This window comes from Typha latifolia, chromosome 7 (assembly GCF_019914945.1).
Source record: "Typha latifolia isolate L0001 chromosome 7, TyphaL0001v2, whole genome shotgun sequence".
Classification (NCBI taxonomy): domain Eukaryota; kingdom Viridiplantae; phylum Streptophyta; class Magnoliopsida; order Poales; family Typhaceae; genus Typha; species Typha latifolia.
This window is the reverse complement of record NC_133092.1, coordinates 5,241,200-5,264,685: the sequence shown is the minus strand read 5'-3', so window position 1 is coordinate 5,264,685 and position 23,486 is coordinate 5,241,200. Positions and strand designations below refer to the sequence as shown.

At 36.1% G+C, this 23,486-nt stretch overlaps 4 protein-coding genes across 7 annotated transcripts in view; 1 reads left to right on the top strand and 3 right to left on the bottom strand.

The window, feature by feature from the left end:
* Nucleotides 1-2,445: 2,445 nt before the first annotated feature.
* Nucleotides 2,446-5,092, bottom strand: LOC140792075 (2-alkenal reductase (NADP(+)-dependent)). The gene is made up of 5 exons (XM_073142897.1): nucleotides 4,629-5,092; nucleotides 4,004-4,181; nucleotides 3,719-3,885; nucleotides 3,549-3,631; nucleotides 2,446-3,132 (listed from the first exon to the last, which is right to left on the bottom strand). Exons 1-5 carry the CDS (start codon nucleotides 4,848-4,850, stop codon nucleotides 2,763-2,765), a joined length of 1,020 nt encoding a protein of 339 aa, XP_072998998.1. The 5' UTR covers nucleotides 4,851-5,092; the 3' UTR covers nucleotides 2,446-2,762.
* Nucleotides 5,093-6,528: 1,436 nt separating this feature from the next.
* Nucleotides 6,529-10,201, bottom strand: LOC140792888 (probably inactive leucine-rich repeat receptor-like protein kinase At5g48380). 2 transcript variants are annotated; one of them, XM_073144113.1, is made up of 4 exons: nucleotides 9,966-10,199; nucleotides 9,741-9,895; nucleotides 8,248-9,166; nucleotides 6,529-8,115 (listed from the first exon to the last, which is right to left on the bottom strand). In XM_073144113.1, the coding sequence occupies exons 3-4, from the start codon at nucleotides 9,085-9,087 to the stop codon at nucleotides 7,117-7,119; spliced, it is 1,839 nt and encodes a 612-aa protein (XP_073000214.1). In that variant the 5' UTR covers nucleotides 9,088-9,166; nucleotides 9,741-9,895; nucleotides 9,966-10,199; the 3' UTR covers nucleotides 6,529-7,116. The 2 variants fall into 2 exon arrangements, with proteins under 2 accessions (XP_073000214.1, XP_073000215.1); XM_073144114.1 differs by lacking the exon at nucleotides 9,741-9,895 and having other exon boundaries at nucleotides 9,966-10,201.
* Nucleotides 10,202-12,334: 2,133 nt separating this feature from the next.
* On the bottom strand, nucleotides 12,335-15,734 carry LOC140792526 (polygalacturonase-like). Its single transcript, XM_073143592.1, has 4 exons — nucleotides 15,183-15,734; nucleotides 14,181-14,470; nucleotides 13,138-13,375; nucleotides 12,335-12,756 (listed from the first exon to the last, which is right to left on the bottom strand). The coding sequence occupies exons 1-4, from the start codon at nucleotides 15,612-15,614 to the stop codon at nucleotides 12,538-12,540; spliced, it is 1,179 nt and encodes a 392-aa protein (XP_072999693.1). The 5' UTR covers nucleotides 15,615-15,734; the 3' UTR covers nucleotides 12,335-12,537.
* Nucleotides 15,735-21,449: 5,715 nt separating this feature from the next.
* Nucleotides 21,450-23,486, top strand: part of LOC140792065 (protein unc-13 homolog) — a 43,656-nt gene continuing 41,619 nt past the window's right edge. For all 3 annotated transcript variants that reach the window (XR_012109691.1, XM_073142879.1, XM_073142878.1), the window contains exons 1-2: nucleotides 21,450-21,697; nucleotides 21,803-21,934. The gene's annotated coding sequence lies outside the window, so the exon portion shown is untranslated. The remainder of the gene's footprint in view (nucleotides 21,698-21,802; nucleotides 21,935-23,486) is intronic.

The following is a 23,486-nucleotide window of genomic DNA, read 5'->3' as shown; positions in this document are numbered from 1 at the left end:
GTTTATAACTAAAAAAAAAGGTGGATTTTTATTTGCCCCAATGTTAGGGTATGTTTCACGAGTCGAACTAATAATAAGGCGGCTCATAGGTTAGCCAGCCTAGCTACTCAAGATTGCAAAATCTATAGCCTAGATTGATCAACCGACATGTCTGGATATAACAAGTATTTGGAAAAAAAAAAACAATGAGATCCCTACCAAAGCAATGATAAAGAAGTTCCTTAAATCGTTTAATATCATTCTATAAATAAAAACCTAAAGCATTTGTTTTGACATCCACATTGAGAAGTATAGATAAAAGTAATGGATTGTTCAAATATCTTTTGCTAGATACCCACCCACTCTTAGTGAATGACCACTGAGTACTGGTACCTATTTATGTCTTAATGTTATACAAGTGTTCATAGAAGTGGGGGAAAACAAAGGTGACCAAAATATTTAAAGGTGATACTGATACATATGAGCAATTCTGCAAGCATGAGAGTAGTATTACACATGCAGAGATGGAGGAGATTAATTAAGTGCTAAGATGAGTGTCAATTGGTTTCAACAGCTTTGCAGGTCCCAAGTCAGATATCTTAGGTTAATAAAATATCACAAATTTGGAAACTGTGTTATTGACAAAGTTAACCAACAGAGAAGAAAGATGAAAAAAAAACACAGTAGCTTACCTTAATAGCTTTGGTTTCCTTTAGAGTTTAGACTCTTTGCCCATTTATTTTCATATGCTTGATAGCCACTTTACACTAACAGCAAAATAGAGCAATCCCAGCTAGTGTAACAACAAATAAACATCGGTAGCTGCTGCAATAATGATTGCAAGGTGTCTTTTTTATTTAAATTATTGATGAGTTCAAAGGTTAGATATGGACCGGATAAAGAGCCAACTCTCTCTAAATATAGAGGCACTTAGATTTCACAAGGCTTTTAGCTAATATAGTAAGTTGCCTAGTCTAGGCTTCAAATCATGTGCGTACAATTATTCTGAACCAAACGTTATTGAAACTTGCTTCAAGCCGTCGCGCTGTCGAGCTGCTCCTCCAAGTCAACCACACTACCGAGTCGAGCCATTAAGCACAATCACCAAATAATTTTTCCACAATATTATTTAGGATTGGAGTTGAACTCTTGACCCTCTTAGTCATAGGGAAGATATGTACCTACCAAACTCTACTAGAGTTAGTTGGTACGACTGCAAAGTGTTACTACGCCCCGGATTGTTTGCAGAGCCAAAATGGTAGCATGGTACCAGATAAGAGATTATCAGCAAAGCCGGCTCATTTGGCATGGAATTTCTCAAGTTAGCCGGCTGTGTTGTAAATCAAAGATATTAATATATGTACAGTTTGATAGATTTGTAGGAATTTCAGCTGAAAAACTATTATAGGAGAGATCAAGAGTTGTCACATACTGCAACTTTTTAGAGAAGTTGGCAGGAAACTCTCTCTTCTGTATTTTACCTCAAGGGAGCTTGATATACGCTCTATTGCAAAGTTTAGCTCCTTAAACTTATCTTACCTCAGCTAAAAATTCAGAATGCTTCCTTAAATTTATCTCTGTAGCTTAATTTTTTTTGTAGCTGTGACTTAACATAAGATTGTTAATTTTTTGGCCTAAAGCCAAACAGTAGAGATACCTTCGTTAACACTGTTGAACTTTGTATGGTATATCTTTTTTAAAAGATATGCAATGTCTAAAACACAAAATAAGAAAGATAAAAGAGAATTATACTAGCTGGTTGTAAAATAAAAATAGCACTCTAATCTTTTTATATAAAATTAATGTTTATTAAGTAGAACTACAAATGAGTTAATCAACCAAAATTAATATTCACGAGGACACTAATTTTTGGCCTCACCACAAGGAGGTAAAATATCTTTTTCCCTATATTATTTCAACTTTTCCCTATGTGACTAATATCTCTTAAAATATTTATTAATGACTGAAATTTTCTATGTATCCTGGAAATCATGATACTAACTTACTAATAAAAAGCCTCTTCCAATAAATTAGAGTACTAGTTCTGAAAACAGTTAAATAAATCCTGTAGTTCCATGGAATCTTTACCTGATACTGTGATTATATAATGGCTCTCTCTTGTTCTCTCCCTTTTAATTACAAAAACTTGTTTAGTGATTATTATATCATTAACTCCCATTATCTGGGCTATTATAACAGTTGCAACGATTAATCAGCTATTAATTTGATATATAAAAGAACTTAATTGCTCCCATAGAAATATAGTCCGGTTTATAGATATAGGGGAAATTAAGAGTAATATTATTAACCTCTCATCATGGTAATTATCTCTGAATTTATCATTTTAACCATCAACTTCGTGCATAATGATATTCATAACCTGATATCATTATGATATATCACTCTTCTAGCTAATTGCATTCCAATAAATTATAAAACAGAGGAAAATAAATGAAACAAAACATATAAACAAAACAATTCAATTCCTTGTTGAACAAAATCACATGAGAAGAAAGAAAAGAAGGACATAATAATAGACTTCTCGCATATAACTATCCACAGTTTAGCCATCCTGTGGAAACCTCTTTCAACATTATAACAACAAAAAAAGAGGAAAAACATAATAGCAAATTGACTCCTTTTTCAATCATATCAAGAAACCTATTGAGTCTATTCTTGATTCCAATAGCTTCCTATAAGTGAAAGATTAATACTTCTGAGTTCTGAGCCATCAACACACAGACTCTTATTCTTATTAGTTAAGAAAAGACGGCTTACTAAGTTTAGATTCTTACAACCTGCTTGCCTACATTTTTACCAGTAAAAAGCCCGGCAAGAGCAGCTGGAGCATTCTCCAGGCCTTCAGTCATGTCCTCTATGTATTTAATACTTCCTTCTTTGTAGTATTTGATCATCTGTTCCAAGAATTGAGGAAACAAGTGAAGGTAATCACTTTGCAGGAATCCCTGCATCCTGACACGTTTCGTTATAAGACAAATCAGGTTATGGATCCCATTAGCATCAAATATTCCTTGCTGAGAAACCACCCCGCAAGCGGCGATCCGCCCATGCATCCTCATGTTGAGAAGCGCAGCGTCGAGCATAGATCCACCCACATTATCAAAGTAGATGTCTATACCTTGTGGAAAGTACCTGAAAACCAAAGGTTTATCGAGCTAGATCTGTCAGAGTTGGATATAAAGAATTTCAATCTAAATTTAGCTATCTAATATGAGAATCTGTCGATCTTTTCTCTGCATCAATATAGCTCAGCCAGTATTTACTTATCATCATTTAGAAACGGAATAACAAAAGCAAAAATAAGGGACTTGGCTTCTACACCATCAATAAGAGGACAATAGTCTATAGAGGGAATAGATGATTAGAAAAGTAGGGTAATGCAGTAAAGAGTAAATATATGTATATATATTATAGATATACAAGATTAAAGAAACAAATAGGTAAAATATATAATAACACAATTCAGTGCAAGAACTTAAAACTACACTGCATAACTATCAGAATAAGGTTTATCTATATTCCACGCAATGCATAAAGAAAAAACTGACCGCTGTAAAGCTGCATTCAAGTCAGACTCCTCTTTGTAATTGAAAGCTTCATCAAAACCCAGCTGGTTCTTCAGAAGTTCAACCTAATATATGCTCAATTATTATCTCAAAAATGTAAAGATTTGCTAGTCATATATACTATATCACTTATTTGAAAAGAAAAAAGGTACCTTCTGTTTTGTTCCAGCACTTCCGACAACGTAACAGCCCTTGAGCTTTGCAAGCTGACCGACAAGCTGGCCTACCGCTCCTGATGCTGCAGATACAAAAACAAATTCTCCCTTCTTTGGGGAGCAAACCTCATAGAGTCCAGCATAAGCTGTAAAGCCTGGCATACCTGCACCCAGCATCAAAATGTTTAGCATTCAGCTATACTTAATGAAAAAATAGCCTAAAAAGAACACTATAATAAGAATATTAGAATGGAACAAGAATGATCTAAGATAGCTACGTACCGAGATATCCTATATGATAAGAAAGAGGAACATCGTTTACTTGAATTTTCCTCAATTGCTCGGTCTTCTGAATTAAACTATATTCTTCCCATCCTATCATTCCAGAAACCAAGTCGCCCACCTGAAAGTTTGGATTAGCGGAGTCCACTACTTTGGACACCCCAAAGCCCTCTATGACCTACAAATGTAAGAAACTTACCGTAAGAACAATCAAGTGAATTTAGTAAAATTTTGACATGATATATGGCACCATTCAAATGGAAAGTAAGCTACAAGTTGTACGCGAAGAATATCTTGATTAGGAATATTAATTGAAGAAATTACCAAACTCAAGCTGACAGAATTTCTCAATCCAAATAAAACAGAAAGCTGCACTTCTTTGCACAGAGGACCACCTAAAGATACTAAATAGTATTCCTTCCGAATGAGCCAGAGGTGGTTTTTTCTAAATATAATTGCAAATGGCCACTCGATTTGCAATTACCACACAAGGTCTTATAGGTAGGACTAACATACACCAGAAATTTGATGAAAAAAAAAAAACAAAGAAAAAGAGAAGGAATTTTTTATCTGCCATCACCAAAGAAGACGAGCAATTTTCGTAGAAAGGTGAGAGCTTTTTTACCGATCCCGGCTGGAATGGAGGGATGTAAGACCCGTAGTTCTCCCTCATCCTCCCCCTCAAGAAGGGATCGCAAGAGAGGTAGAGGTTCTTCAAGATGACAGCCCCCGCCGCCCCCTCGGGAACCCTAGTCCTCGCCTTACCCACCTTCACCTCCATGTCCGTCTCCTTCGGGCTCCCCTCGATGAAGCCCTTGAACACAACCATCTTGTTATTCACCTCCATTCTTCTTCCTCCTCCTCCTCCTCCTCGATTGCCCTTTGGGTTTGGGGGTTCGGTGTGGTTTTAAAAGCGCGACGGCGCGGGTTGGTAAGGCAGGGAGTGAGACACCGAGACCGGTGTCCCGTGGAATGGGACAGGGGGTGGGCGTGAGCTGCCACTGCCACTGCCACGTCTGGAGCATTGAACAGGGAACAGCGAGCAGAGAGCCAGCGAACCGTGAATTTTTCTTTCCCTCCTCCGTCTTAGTCCGCGGTAATGCGAGTTTGATCGGTGCAAGCTAATTTCCAAATATTCCGTTTTGACCAAACTAACCCTCTTTTAATCTTTATTTACCAAAATAAATAACACTCTAAACTTAATACCAAAAAAAAAAGTATAGTTAATTGTAGCCCTAAATAAAACACTGAATTATTTAATCATTTTACTTTGTTCAAAAATTAAAATGCCTATCATTTTAGTGTTTTTCTAAATAAAACACTGATTTATTAGAATATTTTACTAAGTAAAGATGATACATATAATACGTTGAAATGATAAATATTTTATAATTAAAAATACTAAATTAGTTGGCGTCTTATTAAGACGGTGAATTGCATATCATAACTTCTAACCGATAGTTTATTTTGGACTTATGATATGCTATTATGGAGATGTAACTTCTAACTAACTGTCTATCTTAGACTTATGATATGCCATTATGAAGATGAAACAAAAATAAATATAATAATTTTAATCAAAGCTTAATCGGATCTCAAACGAGAAAGATATAGATAGAGATAAATAAAAAAGTTTGTAATATTATGACTTTGTGCTCGATTATTCATTTTAATTATAAAATATATTATTGTGGATATATGAAAATATTTATAGGTTACAATAGTGCAGTTATTCAATACAGCCTGCTATGCTCAGAATAACAAAAAAAATGATACCTTTTCCAAATTTTAATTTTAATATTTTTTATATTTTCTAATATAATGTTGAACTATTCAGTATTTTCTAAAGTGTAAAGCGTTAAATAATTTAGTATTTTATAAAAACAAATTTCTAACATTTTCATCTAAAATAAAATGATAAATTATTCAACACTTATTTAAAATTAAGTATGAGATATAGTTTAGTTAGGTAAATAGAATTTAAAAGAGGGCTAGTTTGGTGAAAAGAAAAAAAGAACTCCCACACATTAGTCAACACTTGTAATTCCTCCATTTGGTTGCTAAAAAGTCTTCTACATCCTTTGTTGAATAGAGAGACTCTGTTCTTTGTTAGCTCCATAGAACGTTAGATAGGTTCCATTTTTTTCTTCTTCTTTCTTTTCCTTTTCTTTTCACATATTAAAAACAGTTCTAAGATTTTTGTTTGTTTACTTAAGATAATTAACAAGTCTGAGCCCAATTTCTTGACCCACCCACCAACATCCATGGGGGAGAAAAACAGCACACTATGTATTCTCTTCTCAACTAACTTCCAAGATATAATTATTCTTTGGATCTAATATATTACTTTAAAATATTAGGAAAATTTTGAAACAACACCCTATATTTTCATCAATATCTTAGGTGGCCCAATTTTCCATAAGTAAACGACATAAACACTGTCGTTACTAATCCAGGGAGTGGCAACTTGAGATAATATATACAGCATTATAAGTTTATAACCAATGAGATCCCCACAAAGGCAATGATAAAAAAAAGCTCATTAAATTCTCAAGTAATATTGTAGAAATAAGAACATAAATAATTTGCTTTGACATCCACAACAACCTTATTATACATTGCGAAGTATAGATAAAACTAATGGCTAATCTGACTGTTCTCGCCTAATGCTCAAAATATCTTTCGCATGTTGAGAAGCAGTGGGCTACTTACTTGCTAGATTTTCACTCATATCATGTAAGTGAATGATCGCTGAGTACTGGAACTTATCTTTGTCTTAAAATATTTTTGCGACGATATACAAGCGATCATAATAAAGGGGAAAACAAAAGATAGGACACCTTCCAACTAGGCACACATTATTTTACCAACACCTCAGCAAACATTTCCCAACTAATGGCCAAAATAGCTAAGGTGACGCTGATACAAATGAGCTATTCTTTGAACATGATGAGAGTAGTAGCGTACCATTGCCTGGAGAAAACTGTGCATCACAACATGCAGAGATGGAGATCAAGTTATATCAACAAATGAAGGGATAGCTGTAGCACAACATTTCATGTCATGATACTAGGAATAAATTGCTTATTTATACAGCATTTCAAGTTTCTCCTTTACCGTGCCACAATAAGTTCATCTAGGAAATCAGCATCTGTACTTTGAATCGGCAACACTATTTCATCGTCAGCCGTGAAGTGATATCTTTCTCCAATAGCTCTCAGAAGCTGATATACCTCAAACATAGTTGGCCTTTCTTTAGGAGAAGACAGAGCACAAGAACATGCAACTTTCAAAAATTGGAGAAGCTCGGCGTCATAGTTCTTTCCTATTAAAGACTTATCTATTGCCTCTTGAAGAAGAGAATTGTTAGAAAGATAAATGATCCACTCTACCAAACTGAGCTTAAGGCTCTCTGGAGCATTGGACACTTGAGTGGGTCTCTGGCCAGTTACAAGCTCAAGCAGAACTATTCCAAAGCTGTAAACATCACCCTTAGGAGTAGCTACTAGCGTGCGGGCATACTCAGGTGCCACATAACCAAAATCACCAAACTCGCCATTAACAAAAGTGCTAAGATGAGTATCAATTGGATTCATAAGTCTTGCTAGTCCAAAGTCAGATATCTTAGGTTCATAATCTTCATCCAAGAGGATGCACTTGGAGCTTATGTTCCTATGAAGAATACGTGGATTGCAACTATGATGAAGCCATGCTAGGCCTCTAGCTGCTCCAATACTGATTCTTAGCCTTAGTGGCCACTCTACAGCATTCTCTTTGCCATCTGCCTGATGCAGCTGATCATACAGGCTTCCATTGGACATGTGCTTATATACCAACAACCTCTCCTTCTTGGCATCACAAAAGCCCAAAAGGGGAACCAAGTTGCGGTGCCTCACACTACCTAGTGTTGCCATCTCCGAGGCAAATTGTGATTCAGAATATTGTGAATCCTGTAGCCTTTTAAGAGCAAGAAAAGAACCATCAGGCAGTACTGCCTTGTACATAGTGCCTGTTCTCCCTGTGCCAATGATATTTTCTTTGCTGAAGTCATTGGTGGCCTTCATAAGATCACTCAGGTTCATTTTTGAGACCGATTTTTCAAACAGGGAAACCTGGATAATAAAGAAAATCATGAGTTTGTATACACAATAAGCAAGGTAAATAAAATATCACAAATTTGGAAACTGTGTTATTGACAAAAGTTAACTAACAGAGAAGAAAGATGAAAAAACACAGTGGCTTACCTTAATAGCTTTGGTTCCCTTTAGACTCTTTGCCCATTTATTTTCATGGGTGTCCCTTTCCTTCTTCTTGATAGGCACTTTACGTGAATAGTAAAATAGAACAATCCCTGCTAGTGTAACAACAAATAAAGCTCCACCAATAGCTGCCCCAATAATGACTGCAGGGTGTTGCTTCCTGGTAAGCCCCTGGCAAGCATCCAAAGGAGTCCCACAAAGCCCTGGATTGTTTGCAAAGCCTTCAGATGAAAAGGAACTCAAAAATGGTGGAATGGGACCAGATAAGAGATTATCAGCGACATTAATTGATGTCAATCGAGTAAGCCGGCTCATTTGCCATGGAATTTCTCCAGTTAGCTGGTTGTGTTTAAGATCAAGGATATTAAGATATGTACAGTTTGATAGGTTTGTAGGAATTTCAGCCGAAAAATTATTATAGGAGAGATCAAGACTTGTCACATACTGCAACATTTTCGAGATGTTGGCAGGAATGGGTCCAGAAAGGTTGTTATTGGAAAGGTCTAGTCCAGTCAAACTAGAACAATTTTCAAGACCCAAAGGAAATTGACCTTCAAGGCTCATACTGGAGAGATGCAAATTAAGAACCTTATTTTCATCTGGATGCCAGCATTCGACACCATTAAATTTGCATATGAAACCCTCAGTGTTGTTATTGAAGTTCCATGAATCCGCAAGCATGCTATATGGGTCTTTCAAAGATTTCTTTAAAGTTCTCAAGCATTGGATATCACTCTCCGTGCCATAACATATGTTGCTCAATAACAGTAAGAAAAGGGCTTCAAGAGGAGTGGAAAGAGCCCTCCTTTTCATGGCAACAAACATGAGTATATCAATTGCTGCACCTCTAGCGAATTTAAATAGCCAAGACAGTTCTCTACAACTTCTCAGTTTGTGACTTCACCTACACAAAAAATAGTTCAAGTTACTAATATGTTGAAGACCACCAAAAAGAAACATTTACCAATGGAATACTTACCACAAAACAGTCAAGACAGGCTTGATGTTTAAATTTATCATTACTACCCTAAACAACTTAAAAGCATATTTTCCATGATTATTGAAATAAACAAGTAAACAAAGTAACAGGAACAAGACTAAGCATGAAATCACTTTAGCAAAGAGTACACACTCATTAAAGGAGATAACACAAGAACTAGCTCATCAAGGCAGATGCTCTCTTTAAAGTCAGAAGGTACTTCAATCAAATTTACACTCCAACAAGCTATCTGAAGCCAAAATGTCCACACTAATCCATATGGATGTTTAGCAGAATTATTAAAGACAGAAACTTATAAAGCTCCTCCTTAATTCTCATTTCTCAACTACTAAAAACAAGTAAGGCCAGAACATAGAAGCATAAAACAGCACTGGAAAAGAAAATGAACTAGGCAAAAGATCCATATAGTGAAAGAAAATCAATTCAATTACTCATAACATCATAAGCATCGACATATATTTCCAACTTCTATTTCCACCTAAATCAAGCCTTGAGCCCAATTCACCATCACCGTCCAACACCCACCAAGATTCAAGCACATTTCCATGGAGAAATTTCATAAAAACATCATCTTGATCCAACCCATCAAAGACCCAGATGGCAGTAAGCTCACCAAAGCGTAAAAACCAGAGCCTAGATGTGTTAGCTTGAAATTAATAAAAAAACATAACAAAATAAAAAATAAAGAAGAATAATCGCTCACCAGCGAGTCCCATATAGAGAGAGAGAGAGATGGAGAAGCATGGAGCCCGACCAAGGAAACTTATGCCTAAAAGACTTCCCCAGGAAGGGAAGGTGGGGTCGTAGGCGACGTGAGAACGCGGAAATCAACGAGGGACCAGAGAGAGGGGAGAGACCGGGACACTCGCGGAGATTAAAGTCATAATTGCAAGTATTAGATGAAACTTAGTGGTGGAGTGGCGTCAGTTGAAAGGATTCCGTGTGCACTACCATCAGTTTCTCCGTCTTTATGCTTACTATTTTCTCTCTCATTCTCACTACTATTCCTTAGAGTAGACATTCTTTTCTAGCCGCGCTTTGAACAAGGGATTCTTTTCCAGGAACCCTTTAATTGGATCTGATTTTGTTTTTAATAATTATCACCGATTCCATTGACATACCTTAAATTTTTTTTATATCCACATAATTTCCTTAGTTTAGGAATCTATATGGTAATATATATATATATATATATATATATATATATATATTAGTTCACAGAGTTTTGTACAGTGGTTTCGTTTATCTATCCCATTAATCTGTTGTACAGTAGTATTTATCAAAGATTTATAAAAGACAACAGCAAAAGTTTGTTGTTGTTTGTAAATTTTTATAAACTCATAATTATAATAGCATTTTTTTATCCTCGATTTTGCTCTATTTCTTTCCTCTTAATTGAACGTAAAATAGTCTTTAAAAGTACAATATAAATCAGCTGAGCTTGAGCAAGCCGACTTTAACTTAGGCTCAGAACTTGAGCACGTAAATTTTCGCTTAATCTTTCTTTTTTCATCGTAGAGATAACCTTCGATTAAAATTGTTAAATTTTCTAACATTCTTTTTTAAATATTTTCTCTTTTTATACAAATTTGCAATATGTAAAATATAAAAATGAGAAAGATTTTATGAAAAGGAGTGAAATACTTAGCTAGTTGTAAAAATAAATATAGCACTTTAAGTCCCTTTTAATTACAAAAACTTTTAGTAATTATTATGTGATTAAATCCTATTACTTGGTGCTATTATAGTCATGAATAGTTACAATTTATCTCGGTATGGTACGATTCAATTTCAACTCACCCCCTATGTACTTCAAACTTAAGCACAAGTTGCAATGGTTTAATCAACTATTAATTTGACATATAGAAAAAAAAGAAGAGAGAACTTTAAGTACTCCCACAGAAATATAGTCCTTACTCCCATTGAAAGTTCGTTAGTTTCAATGGAAATTTCAACCGTTGTAATTTGGTCTGAATACTTATGTTTGAATCATTATAGAGTAAGTTAAAATCGAGCTACAACGCACACTAGACTACTCTTTAAATTTATTGTCGAATGAGATCTGTGTAGCCATAATAAAAACGTTGAATTAATTATTATTTTATCTACAAGTAAATATACTGATTAGTTAAGTCTGATCCTAAAATGTTGAACTAATTAGTATTTTATGTATATAAATTTCTTTAACTTAATCTTTTAGCAGTTAAAGAAAAAAAATTATCCGGCGAAAAAAATGCTGAACTGATTAGCGTTTTTAAAAACATTGATTAATTTAGTATTTTTATTAGAGCTATAGTAAATTAGACCTTATTTGATAATAAGTTTGAGATATAATCTATTTCGGTAAAAAAAATTAAAAGGAAATCTAGTTTATAATAAATAAACTGCTCCTTAAGCGTTTTATTTTTAAATAAAAACGCTAATCAGTTTAGCACACTATAAAAATACTGAACTGATTAGTATTTTAATAATTTTGTTAAGGCTACGGTAAATTAGATCCAGTCCGATGGTAAATACGAGAGAAGTATATTTCGGTAAAAAAAAAAATAGCGTGTTTTTCTTTCTTTATTTTTTTTTTTTACTTTTCCTCGGTCGTCGGGTGTAAACAGAGAGAAGTACGGGCATCTTGTGCCGGCGTTCCGAACGGAACTCTCTTTCTTTCTCCGCAGTCAAGTCGACACGTATCGCGGGGACCCACTTTTGTCACTTGCCGGACGTGTGGATTAATCGGAGGTTAATTTAGTAGCTTCCCTTGAGGAGTAGGGGAGGGGAGGGTTTCTGTTGGCTGCGTGAGCGTGACTGCTGAACTGTGAACTCGAAGAGAAGAAACTAAGAAAGCGATCGAGAGAGATGTGAAAAAAGATCAAAGATTGGCATTAGGTTGATGTGTTTTCTCTGTCATGGGGATCTATGATTAGTCTTCCTCTTCAAGGAGGGATGCATCTTGTTAGATCTCTATCAACCTCTTCTTCATGTCCTTGGAGTAATAATTTTTTTTTCCAACCTCTCATCCAGATCATTATCTTTGATAATCCATAACCTTATATCATTCTTCAAGCAGACTTGAGGCAATGATCAAAAGTGCAGTGAACATCACTCAGTTCAACAGCATACATCTACAGTAAAGACAAGAGCACAAAGTTTACTCTACAATATTACTCGATCCCTAAGACCCACAGAATAACTAATTAAAGAAGATGAAGAACACATTGGAGTGTGTCTATTTTAATGTCGTATTGCTATCAATTACTAGTATTTATATATGTATAATAAAATTATAGGCAGCTTGGAGGAACTACTGAGCCAGAGGCAATCCCATAGGCATGTTTGCAGTAAGAGTGTGCTCTTTGGTTCTGATAGCTGAGCTTGATGTCCTGCAAGCTAATTCCGCTGCATGGATTACTTGGGCTGCAGTCGAAATTTACTGCTACCTGCGTTGCTGATGTCCCATGGATCCCCACATACTTCACCTGGCTGACTTTGATGCCAGAACTCTGGAATTGAACGCATATATTAAATAAGCAGCATCTTATGAAGAAGTTTAAGGGAAAATTATATGTCACATACTATACTATATTTTCAAGAGTTTGTTTGGTTCATGCCAACTTTTTCAGCATTTTAGATTTCCAGTTGATGACTTGAGGGTTATTCTTCATGGTTTTTTATATTCCTCAACAAAGACTATCCTTCTTTGGTGAAATATTTAGAGAGAAAAAAAATATATAAATTTTTTAATTAAATTCTTAGAAAAAAAATTTCTATTCAATTAGTTATCATTAGTTTAAAATTAACGGTGGGCTGTTTTAGTAAAAAGAATAGCAAAATATAAGAATTGAACGATAAATATCCATATGATAAGGTGCACAGATATATACCTTATTAGGGCAACCTTTTTTAGTGGGGCAATAGTTTTGATCAATGATGATAGGGTTTTGGACATTCTTCATTACCGCGTTCTCGAAGACGACTCGACTTACATTCCCTCGTCGGCCTGTCCCCCATGTCTTAATTCGAACACCGTTTTGAGTACCGAAGAACGTCGTCGTCTTCACTGTTACGTTCTCCACACCTTCCTCCGGGAGCCCTCCTTGTCCTTTGCCCAAACTTCCAATGCTAACAAGAAAAATAAATAACCCAACAAGTTTAACACCAAATTAATCCAAGAGCATAACATTGATTAGAAAACTGCACACTATTTTAATATTTGATACCCTTAACCCACTCTTTTATCTATATATATTCTATTTATATTTTTGTGACACATTAATCATATAAAACCTTGAAAGTTATTCCCACCTTCGGATCAATTTTTTCTTATTTTAGCGGAAAATAAGATGATTATTTCATATTTTTGTTTAAAGCGAGTTGAGAGGGTTTATATGATAATGGGCTATAATTTAGAGCCATGAACATAACATTCTTAATATATAATTTTAAACAAGACAAGGTCTTGGCTGAAAAATAGCACTATTAACACCCACACGACCACACCCTAAATTGATCACTATACTATACATAATTTCCTCTCCTTTTATTATTTATAAATACAAACTCCGATCTACTTAATTAGTTTATTTTTATATTTTTAAGGGAAGAAGAGAGTCAAGTTTTAGTTTATCAAAATATTCTTGCTTTTTAAGAGGTATTTTAGTATTTTCTTTTTAATTAATTTATTTATGTTATCAAACTGAGAGAGATATTTTTAATAGTTCAAGGTTCTAAGTGTAAGTATCCCATACTTTTTTATTATAGTTGGTTAGGTCTACCTACAAATCCACAAAGGTATAGCTTGACAGGTGGACCCAAACTAGAAGATGAGTTGATTCATATCATAAATATAAGGTAAATACTTGCACCTTTAAAAATTAAAATTTTAATTTCTAAGAAGAGAGCCATGCAAAGTTCATAGAATGCTCACCTGATCCCATGGCCGGGGCCGCAGAAGACGCGCTCGATCCAGAGGTGGGCGGTGCCCGGGCCGACGGAGATGCAGTCGTCGCCGGTCTTTATGTTCGCCTGGACGATCGTCACACCGGTGGACATCTGGACGTGGATGCCGTCGGTGTTAGGGCTGTTCCCCGGGGCGCGAATGTTGACGCCGTTCACCGTCACGCCATGGCAGCGGAGGATAACGATGTGGAAGAGCTCGGCGTTGATCGACGTCAGGCCGTCGATCGCCACGTTCTTCGAGTTAGTGAACGTCAGTGACTGCATGCGAGGATCAGGTTTTACAAAAGAAAATTAGAGTTTATAATCTTATACTATTTTTATTTATCATTACTTTAACATATTATATCATTTATGGATTAATTTTTTAGGACACCTTAGTATATAAGTATTTAGCAAATGTAAATAAAATCACTATTATACTTAATACTTATATATTTTATCTCTTTAGAATATTTTCTTTAAATTTAGTCGAATAGAGAATATTTCATTATTCTTTAGAATAAAAGTGATAATATATACTTCGAATTTCTTTAGACAAGGTTATCTACTTATCTCCCAGAGAGGGGATGAGGTAATGATACTCTATTTTATATGTGAGTAAACTTTGATAGGTATAATATATATTTATATGTATAGTAACCGATAACAAGCATTTTGAGATAATAAAAGTAAAATACAAAGTGCTAACAATAATAAGGTTTGTTTTTTTAATAAATTTTCATTTGACCCAAAAGTTAGAGTGTCCTGAAAGAATTCCTTATTAACGGAAAGGAGGCATTTTTTTTAAGAAAACAAATAAAAGTGGGTGGTAGTACACAACAAATAAACTAAGTTTTCTTCTGGGAAATTAATGTGAACAAGTTCTAAGCAAGGAAACATTTGATATTGACAATATTGCACTACATATATAGTATTCTATGCTAAGTTAATTGCTGACTACTAGTGCTACAACTTGAGCTTGTTAACGTACCGATGCACCAGTCGGACAACTCCGGCCGGCCAATTTGCAACTCCAGAGAGCCGCTCCCCGTCCGTCGAGGCTCCCCCCGGATATCGACACACCGTCGACTTTACTAAACGAGATCCACTTCCCCGAAGACCTGTTTCCGCCGTAGCCGGCCGGCGCGACGATCGTCCCCTCAATCCAGAACTTAATTGCAGCACTCTTGCATGGTCCAGAAAAACTAGCCTGGCTCACCAGGAAATTCCCAGTGGGTACATGAATGGTAGCAGGCCGGGCCGAGCCACAGGCGGCAGCCCAAGCCCTAATTATCGACCGGGCCGAGTCCGTTGTGCCGTCGGGTTTGGCCCCATAATCTTGAATGTTATAGACTGCATTTGCTCCAGGTAAGGAGTAGAAGTAGAGCAATGAGAGGAGAAACAAGTGCATGAGCTCTGCCATTGGAATGTGTAAACGCTGAGGAATTGATCAATGAGAGAGGAAGGTTATACAGTTATATATAATGGATAGTTTTGGTGGAGAATTAACAACTATGTAACTCAGCCGTGGAAGAAATTAACTTTGTTTTGACTTCTTTTGGGCAGTTTGGAATTGGTAGACTATTGGTAAAGAAGCACCAAAGAGACCTAACGGTGGACCAAATTTGGGTAGTTAAGACTTGAGAAAGTCCTCTAAACTCTTAAATGGGGGTTTGGTGGGTCTCAACCAAAGATCTTCTTTGGAAAATGTGTAGGAGAGAGGAAGGTTTCAGAGGTAGCACGATTACTTTTAATGAAAAGAAATCATATGTATTGCCATTTATGTGATGTAACGAACACTTGTGACTTGCTGTTGGGTGGTTTCAAAATTTAGCTAACATGCCATCGTATAGGAAGGAATAGCTTGCATTCAAGGAAAGGATGCTGCTGTGGTTTATTACCTTCCTTTTGGTCTAATTAATGTTTGGCGTGAGTTCCGGAGGACAAGTTGTGGAGTTGACAAACCTAAACTTTTGACCTAACAAAAGTAATTAATCCACAGTGAGGATTACCACTTAGACTTGGATGATATTGAACTGAGTTATGGGTTTGAAAAGACTTGCCTTCCTAGCTCTCACTTTTAACAATTCAAACCCTTAGTTTCTGTCTCATGGGTATGAACCATCTATAACGACAGATTGGATATGTATAACCATATTCGAAATGATAAAATTTCTATCTCAAATGTGAGATTAGCTAAAATTTTTCTCTTGCATATGTACCTCTCAACATAATAAGCATTTGTCTTTAACTAATAATTAGTATCCAATCCCTCTTATTTATTTATTTACTTTTTTTTTTATAGAAAGAATGGATTAAACCCAATTATATCAAGATTGTAAGAATGTAAAAGAAGATAGTTGATGGATAGTCAAAGGAGATATTTCTCTTACTAAGGTAATAGAGTTCTCATTTCCTCCAAAGGTGTGATAGTTCAATCATGAAAGCTACAGCAGTAAAGGATGAGAGCTGAAAGATTCAATTGTTTCTCTCTCATCAGTTTTATCACCATATTATTAAAATTACTGAAAGATTCAATTGTGTTGGGTTGATTCCTAAGATTCATTACAAAGTGTACAAGTTGTGGAACCTCATAAGCGTTTTCTTATCAAAGTCATTGGTATGAAGTCTGTTGAAGTGTGCCAGCCATAGAAACACCTTAACTTTGATTCAAATTGTGAGCTTCCATATGCTGCTTAAAAAATCTGACCCAATCCCTCAGTAATTTTAATAATTTATAATGGAATTTGACTATCTAGTTACCTCTAGGATTAAAACACTTAGTAATTTTATCTATGTCCTTTGTAAGATGCTTGCCTTTGAGAATGAGATGGATGTCTTGGATCTCTTGCTTGACTAAGGATTTACTCGGTGTAATGTCCTGAAGATTGAAGAAAGTTTCGTTTAATTAAACTTTTGATAACTAACTCCCTATGCTTTCTTTCCTCCCTGTGCAAGTTTGGTGAGCCACAAGAAAAAAGATAGTAAATGAGATGTTTGTAGCCCATCTATCAGACCAAGGGCCAACCCTTCCAAATATCACAATAGGCGAAGTGACTTTGTTCCTTGAGAGAATTCTCTTGTGGTAATAAGTTGCAAGAATAAAGTCTTTCCAAGAATATGATCAATTATCCTCAAAGAGCTTCCACCACCACTTTGCTAGAGGTGTGATGCTCCAGGCCCAAAGATTTAGTACACCTAGTCTGCTTTGATAGTTTTTATAGGCATTTTCTCAATTAACTAGACAGTGGAACCCATTTGTCTTTCGCTTGCCTTGCCACAGAAATATTTTTAATCTTATATATAATGTTATCTGCTAGCTAGAATATAAGAAGGAAGAGGACAATGCTGATGGAACTGCATTGAGCATAGTTAAACAGTTGCCATTTGAGAGAGATTTGGCATTCAAACTTGGATATGATAGAATACCTGTCAGCCGAGGTGAATAATCCAATTTTGAGTGGCTAGCCTTGAATCTTTACTTTAACCAGACAATTGAAGTCAGCCACTAAGATAAACAAAAGAGGAGATAAGGGATTAAGGCCTCTCTTTAGTCGAAAGTAATGGCTAGGGTGAACATTGATCAAGGTAGAGGAGCTAGCTAAATTTAAATAAGAAAGAGTCTAGGAAATTCACTTATCTGGACAACCCAAGGGTTTGAAGATACTAAAAATTAAAGATCAATTCACATAATCAAAGTGCTTCCCCAAATCAAGCTTAAGTAAAAGATCTGGAGTTTTGACCGGTGAAACTAAGAAAGAAGTTCTTGAGCTGCCATGAAATTATCAAGAATACTCCTTCATTTAATAAAAGCTGATTGATTTGGGATGATACTCTAATTAAGGAATGGTGTAAGCCTCTTAGATAAGACCTTGATAATAATCTTTTTGATGTGATTCATTAGACTAATAGATCTAGTATCTTTATCCGTTGCAGCACCTCTTTTTTGAGATTTATTATTACTCTTTAAATGTGCAGAACCCTCAAACAAACTCGAGAAGATCTTAATAGTACCACACTTGATAACACCCCAAAAGTTTTGAAGAGCCTTATATCCGCAACAAGTCCCATGACAACATATTTAATTTTGTCTTCTAAGAAAGGATCAATCACAAAGAGAAGAGAAGTCAAGGTCTTGAGGAGGATAAGAGAGGTCCAATCCACATCAACCAAAGAAACAAAAGAGCTTGAAATAAGGACTTGTAGAAATTATAGAAGCAATGACTTATATTCTTAGGGTCGGAAATAAAGGGTCCATTAATAAATAAGGGAGAGATATGGTTAAATTTCCTCTGACTATTAGCATATGAATGAAAAGATTTAGTGTTTTGGTCCCCATCTTTAAGCTAGGACTGTCGAGATCTCTACTTCGATAGGATCTTATCTTCAAGCAAAATATTACTCAGTTGAGAATTCAATGAACAACGTAGAGAGACATCTAGAGGAATTATAAACTTGTTGTTTTCCTTTTATGTTTGATCTATTATCATATTCATGTCCTTTTATGTCATTAATGTCAAGTTTAAGATTTTTTTAGTGCAATTATATAAAAAAATATCATTTCCAAAATTTTTATCTACTTCCAAAATTTGTAGAAAATACTTTTTAATCTTTATTAATGTTACTGATGTATCTACACATCTTAATATAAGTATCATTTGTTCTTAGTGACTCATATAAAGTATAATTGAAAAGTATCATGCAAGTCTAATGTTAATAACAATCGTATTACACCTCAAGTACTAATATTTGTAGTAACTCATTTTGTATATTAAGCGAAGATAAGTCTACATTTTAGGCTTCATAGAGAGAGTACAGAGCACTACAGAACTAATGTGTGGGAACTACCCTCCATCACTCAACCTCCACTTCCTCCTCGTCATTGTCGACCTCTGCCGTGCCGCCGTCATCTATACTCGCGTAAGGCGGAGGAGGGTCCTTGAGGTTGGGAGATCTAGAGGACCTTGGGTAGTTTGACCTTTTAAGGTAGTTTGCCATTAACGAGGATACAAGAGGAAGGTACAAGGAGCTCATCGGAGGAAGGAGGGAAAGCTTTGTGGGAAGGAAAGAGAAGGGCCCTATGGAAATTTTTTTCTTTGTTCTTTGTCTGAGGTGAATATGAGATGGGAGAGGAGAGAGCGTTTCCTTTTCTAACTCATATGGGGTTAGACGTGATCATTGGGCCAGGCCGACCTTTTCGGATTAATTGGACTTAAATATTTGTTCATAATCTGACTCATCAATTACTTGGGCTGGGCCGGGCTAGAATATTCTAGTCCGTTATCGCTCATTAGCCCATTAGATATTGAGTTGAGGTTAAATATAATGGGTCTGACATAACGTGTTAAATATAAACAAAATTATATTTTATTTGGCTGAGTTTAATGGGCTTATATGAAGATATTTTAGTTATCTTTTATAAGAACATACTTATATATTGATATATAGTTTAGTAAATATCTAATGTAAGACTAAAAAAATTATAAAAATATGCATGCATTGTGGGTTGGGCCATTTATGAGAGTAGTGGATCAGCATAGATATGCATTTCTCTTAGTGCAACGAAAGGTGCCCGTGTTACATGGCAAAAAGCTCGATATATATATATATATATATATATAAGTTTATATTATATTTAAATATGCAAGAAATTTATTTGCAATTCAAGGAATTATATTTGCATTGCATAACTAAGGGTGTAAAACGAGCCAAGCCTGAGTGAGCCAGCTCACGCTCAGCCTCAGCTCAGCTCAACTTGAGCCGTGCCAGATCAAGTCCAAGACGAGCTTGAGCCTGAATTGAGCATACTATTAAGCCTTATTCAAGCTGAGCTGAATCAAGCCAGATCGAGTCAAAACTGAGTCACAATCTATTTAAGTTGAAATAAGGACGAGGAGAATGAGATGGTGGCTTAGTGAAGGAGGAGGAGGACGATGATGAGGCAACAACGGCTTGAGGAGGAAGATGAGCAGGGGGTGACAGCTTGAGGAGGAGGATAAGGAGGAGTCGGCTTGCCGAAGAAGGAGGAGGTGGCCCGTGGTGGAGAAGGACGAGGAGACGAGTCTTAGCGAAGGGAGGACGATGACGGTTTGCCAAAGGAGGAGAAGGTGGGTCACGGTGGAGATGGACAAGGTGAGCATGGGGTGACAACTTGAGGAGGATGATGAGGAGCTGGGTTAGGGAAGGAGGAGGAGGTGAGCCACGGTGGAGGAGGAGGTGGGCTAAGGCTTTGAGCGATATGGAGAGCCTTTGAGCGACTAAGTAGACTAGGGAAGTTGGGGTGAGAAGATTGGAATTAGGGATTTAGGGTTTGAATTGAAATCCCTTTTATACTCAGCCTATCAGACCGAGCCTAAGCGACTCGGCTCCAACTCAGGCTCGGCTCAAAATTATTTTCGAGCCTTCTAACCCGACACGCGCTTAGCTCAACTCTAGCCGAGCCGAGCTTGAGCTTCAGTCGAGCTGAGCTAGAGTCGAGCCCGAGCCGCTCGTTTATTTTGATAGCCCAATGCATAGCTAAAAACCCACACTACATATATAAATCTTGCATTATATTAAAATATGCAAAAAATATCTACAATGCAAGAAAATATGTCCACGCTACCTATATAAGTCTGCATTACATTTAAATATGAAACAAATTTTTTCTATAGTGTAAGTAAATATGTCTGCATTATATAGTAAAAAACCCACACTGTCAATATAAGTTTGCATTACATTTAAATATGTAAAAAAAATTATTTGAAGAAAATATGTCTACACTACATAGTAAAATATCCGCATTATATATATAAGTCTTCGTTACCTCTAAATATGTAAAAAAATATGTCCGCAGTATAAAGAAATATGTGCACGTTGCACCGTAAAAAGTCCGCACTGTACAGTAAAATGCCTGCAAGCAAATATTAATTAAAATTATTTATATTAATATTGCACAAAGTAAATATTAATTAAAATTATTTATATATTAGTATTTTTTGATCCATCCACTAATGGGTATTTTGATCAAGCAAGCAATCAATAACCAAAGGATAACGGAGGGACGAGGCAAGGGTATGGCAGGTAAAAAATGGAAGATATTACGGCAATTTCACTATTTTTATTAATTTAATATTAACTTTATGTCATATTAAATATATTATGCTCGTGTAGAACTAAATATAACAACAGTTTATATCGATATTAGCTGTTTTCTTTTATAGTGTACAAAATTGGAATAGTCCGTATTAACCTTTTCTTTTTAAAATAATTTCCATCTACCGCGTCCGAGTCACGTGCTCAGATCTGTTCGACAGATACTCTCCGGACTCTCCCTCCATCTCTTCTCCCCGCCCCTCTCTGCCGTGCTGTCTTCCATCTCTCTCTAGATTGGTAGAAATCCGAGCCCCAAAGCTCGAGGAGTGCCAATTCTCTTCAGGGATCGAAGTCGATTCTCTCCCACGCGCTTGTTTGCTCTCACCTTTGCGCAGATCCAAAAATTGATAGCTTAAAGCGGACAATCACAAGGTAATATACTGATCTCGTAATTCGCCGTCTTTTTATCTTGTTCCATCATATTAGCCTTAGATCTCTACTTCATTTTGCCTTGTCTCGGTAACAATGTTTTTAAAGGTGGCCATGGCGACGGCAGCCCTAACCCAAATACCCAATCGCTCTCTCATCCTCCTCTCCCTCCTCTCTTGAGCGACGGCGGCGGCAGCGGGAGCAGGGAGTGGGAGCGGCGACGGCAAGAGGCGGCGGCAGGTAACTTTTCTTTCTTCTCTTTTCCTATTTTCTTTATTCTTTAATTCGTCCCTTTCACTCTCGGCGCCGGCGACGGCAAGGGGGCAGCTGCCAGCTTCTCTTTCTTTCCTTTCTTCTTCTCTTCTTCCCTTTCACTCGGTTGTTTCTTCTTCCGTTCCACTCTCGGCGCCGGCAAGCATGTCGCATAGCTTCCCTGCTCTATCTTAAATTCTTAATTAATTGCTAAATGCTAATTAGGTAATTAGAATATTAGTTGTGAATTGACAATTACTGAAATGTAGTATGTAATTACATGCTTATTGGTTAGTTTGTAAATTGGACCTATGCGAATACTGAAAAGTCTGAAATATCCTGTACAGTAATTATTCAATTTCACTGTTTTTAAATCAGTAATTAGTTACTGTCTTGCTGACTCTGTACAGTAATTAGTTTTCAGAATGTGAACTAACTGGAGGAAGTCATATATTATATATTTATTTTTTATTTTTTATATAAAAAATGTTAGAATGCCTTGTCGCCCGCCTTCAGCCTAGGCGCTAGGTAATGGGCGCCTGCCACCCATGGCCGCCTTTCAAAATATTGCTCGGTAATATATGTTTATTTGATTGCTTAACACTTTGATTTGTGGTTGTCGAATTAAGTTGTCTACTTAGTTTTTTCCAATTTAAGTAGTTGTCTTCTATATAAGAAGATTCCGGTGTGCTATAGAATCGAACAAACCAGCATTACCTACGGTAGACCGCGCACAAAGTACCTACTTTCCCTCAAAGAGAAACATTTTTTTAATAAAGACCTAATTGAATGGAGAAATAAAGTGGAATGTGATAATCATTGGTTAAAGCAAGCATACCTAGGTTCTATTCATAACTGTGCTGAAATCTGTCTGTCAAAATGCTTAATTTGTAGTCCTTCTGTTTGACTTAGAAGATAGAAGTTAGATAGTAGAAGTTTGAAAGCAGCCATTTAGGAGGGTGGCAAAGTTGACGTCCAAGATTTAGTTCTTGTTGATATAGGATGATTTTTCCAATTAATAGTGCTTAAGAGCTGTTATTATAATTGAATGGACTCAATAGTCTTGGTTAGTAACTTAGTATGATTGAATAGACATTTGAGAGCAAGATATGGCCACTTGAATTCATGGGACAAGCTTTACAATAACACTAATAATGACCTCTACTCCCTCTTCTTTTTATCTATGAAAAGGAATCCCCATTCTTGTACTTGTCGTCTATCAGTCTATGGCACATAACTGTATTAGCCAATTCTTGAAATATTGCCTTGGGCTGTTCGACTTCCCATTCTCAGGGTACATACTGCTGTATAAGACACAATTAAATAGGCATATTATTATTCACTCCTTTGGAACTTTTAAGTTTAAAAGACCATGTTGCAGGACAGGGGCTACATACCATGGATTTCAAAATAGGCCGATCTCGATTCGAACCCGAAACTAGTTTGGTGATTGGTTTCAGTCTAGGATCGACACATATTGGTTTCAGTTTAGGTCTAATCTAGAATATATCTAACCTATTAGACATTAGTAATTGATGAC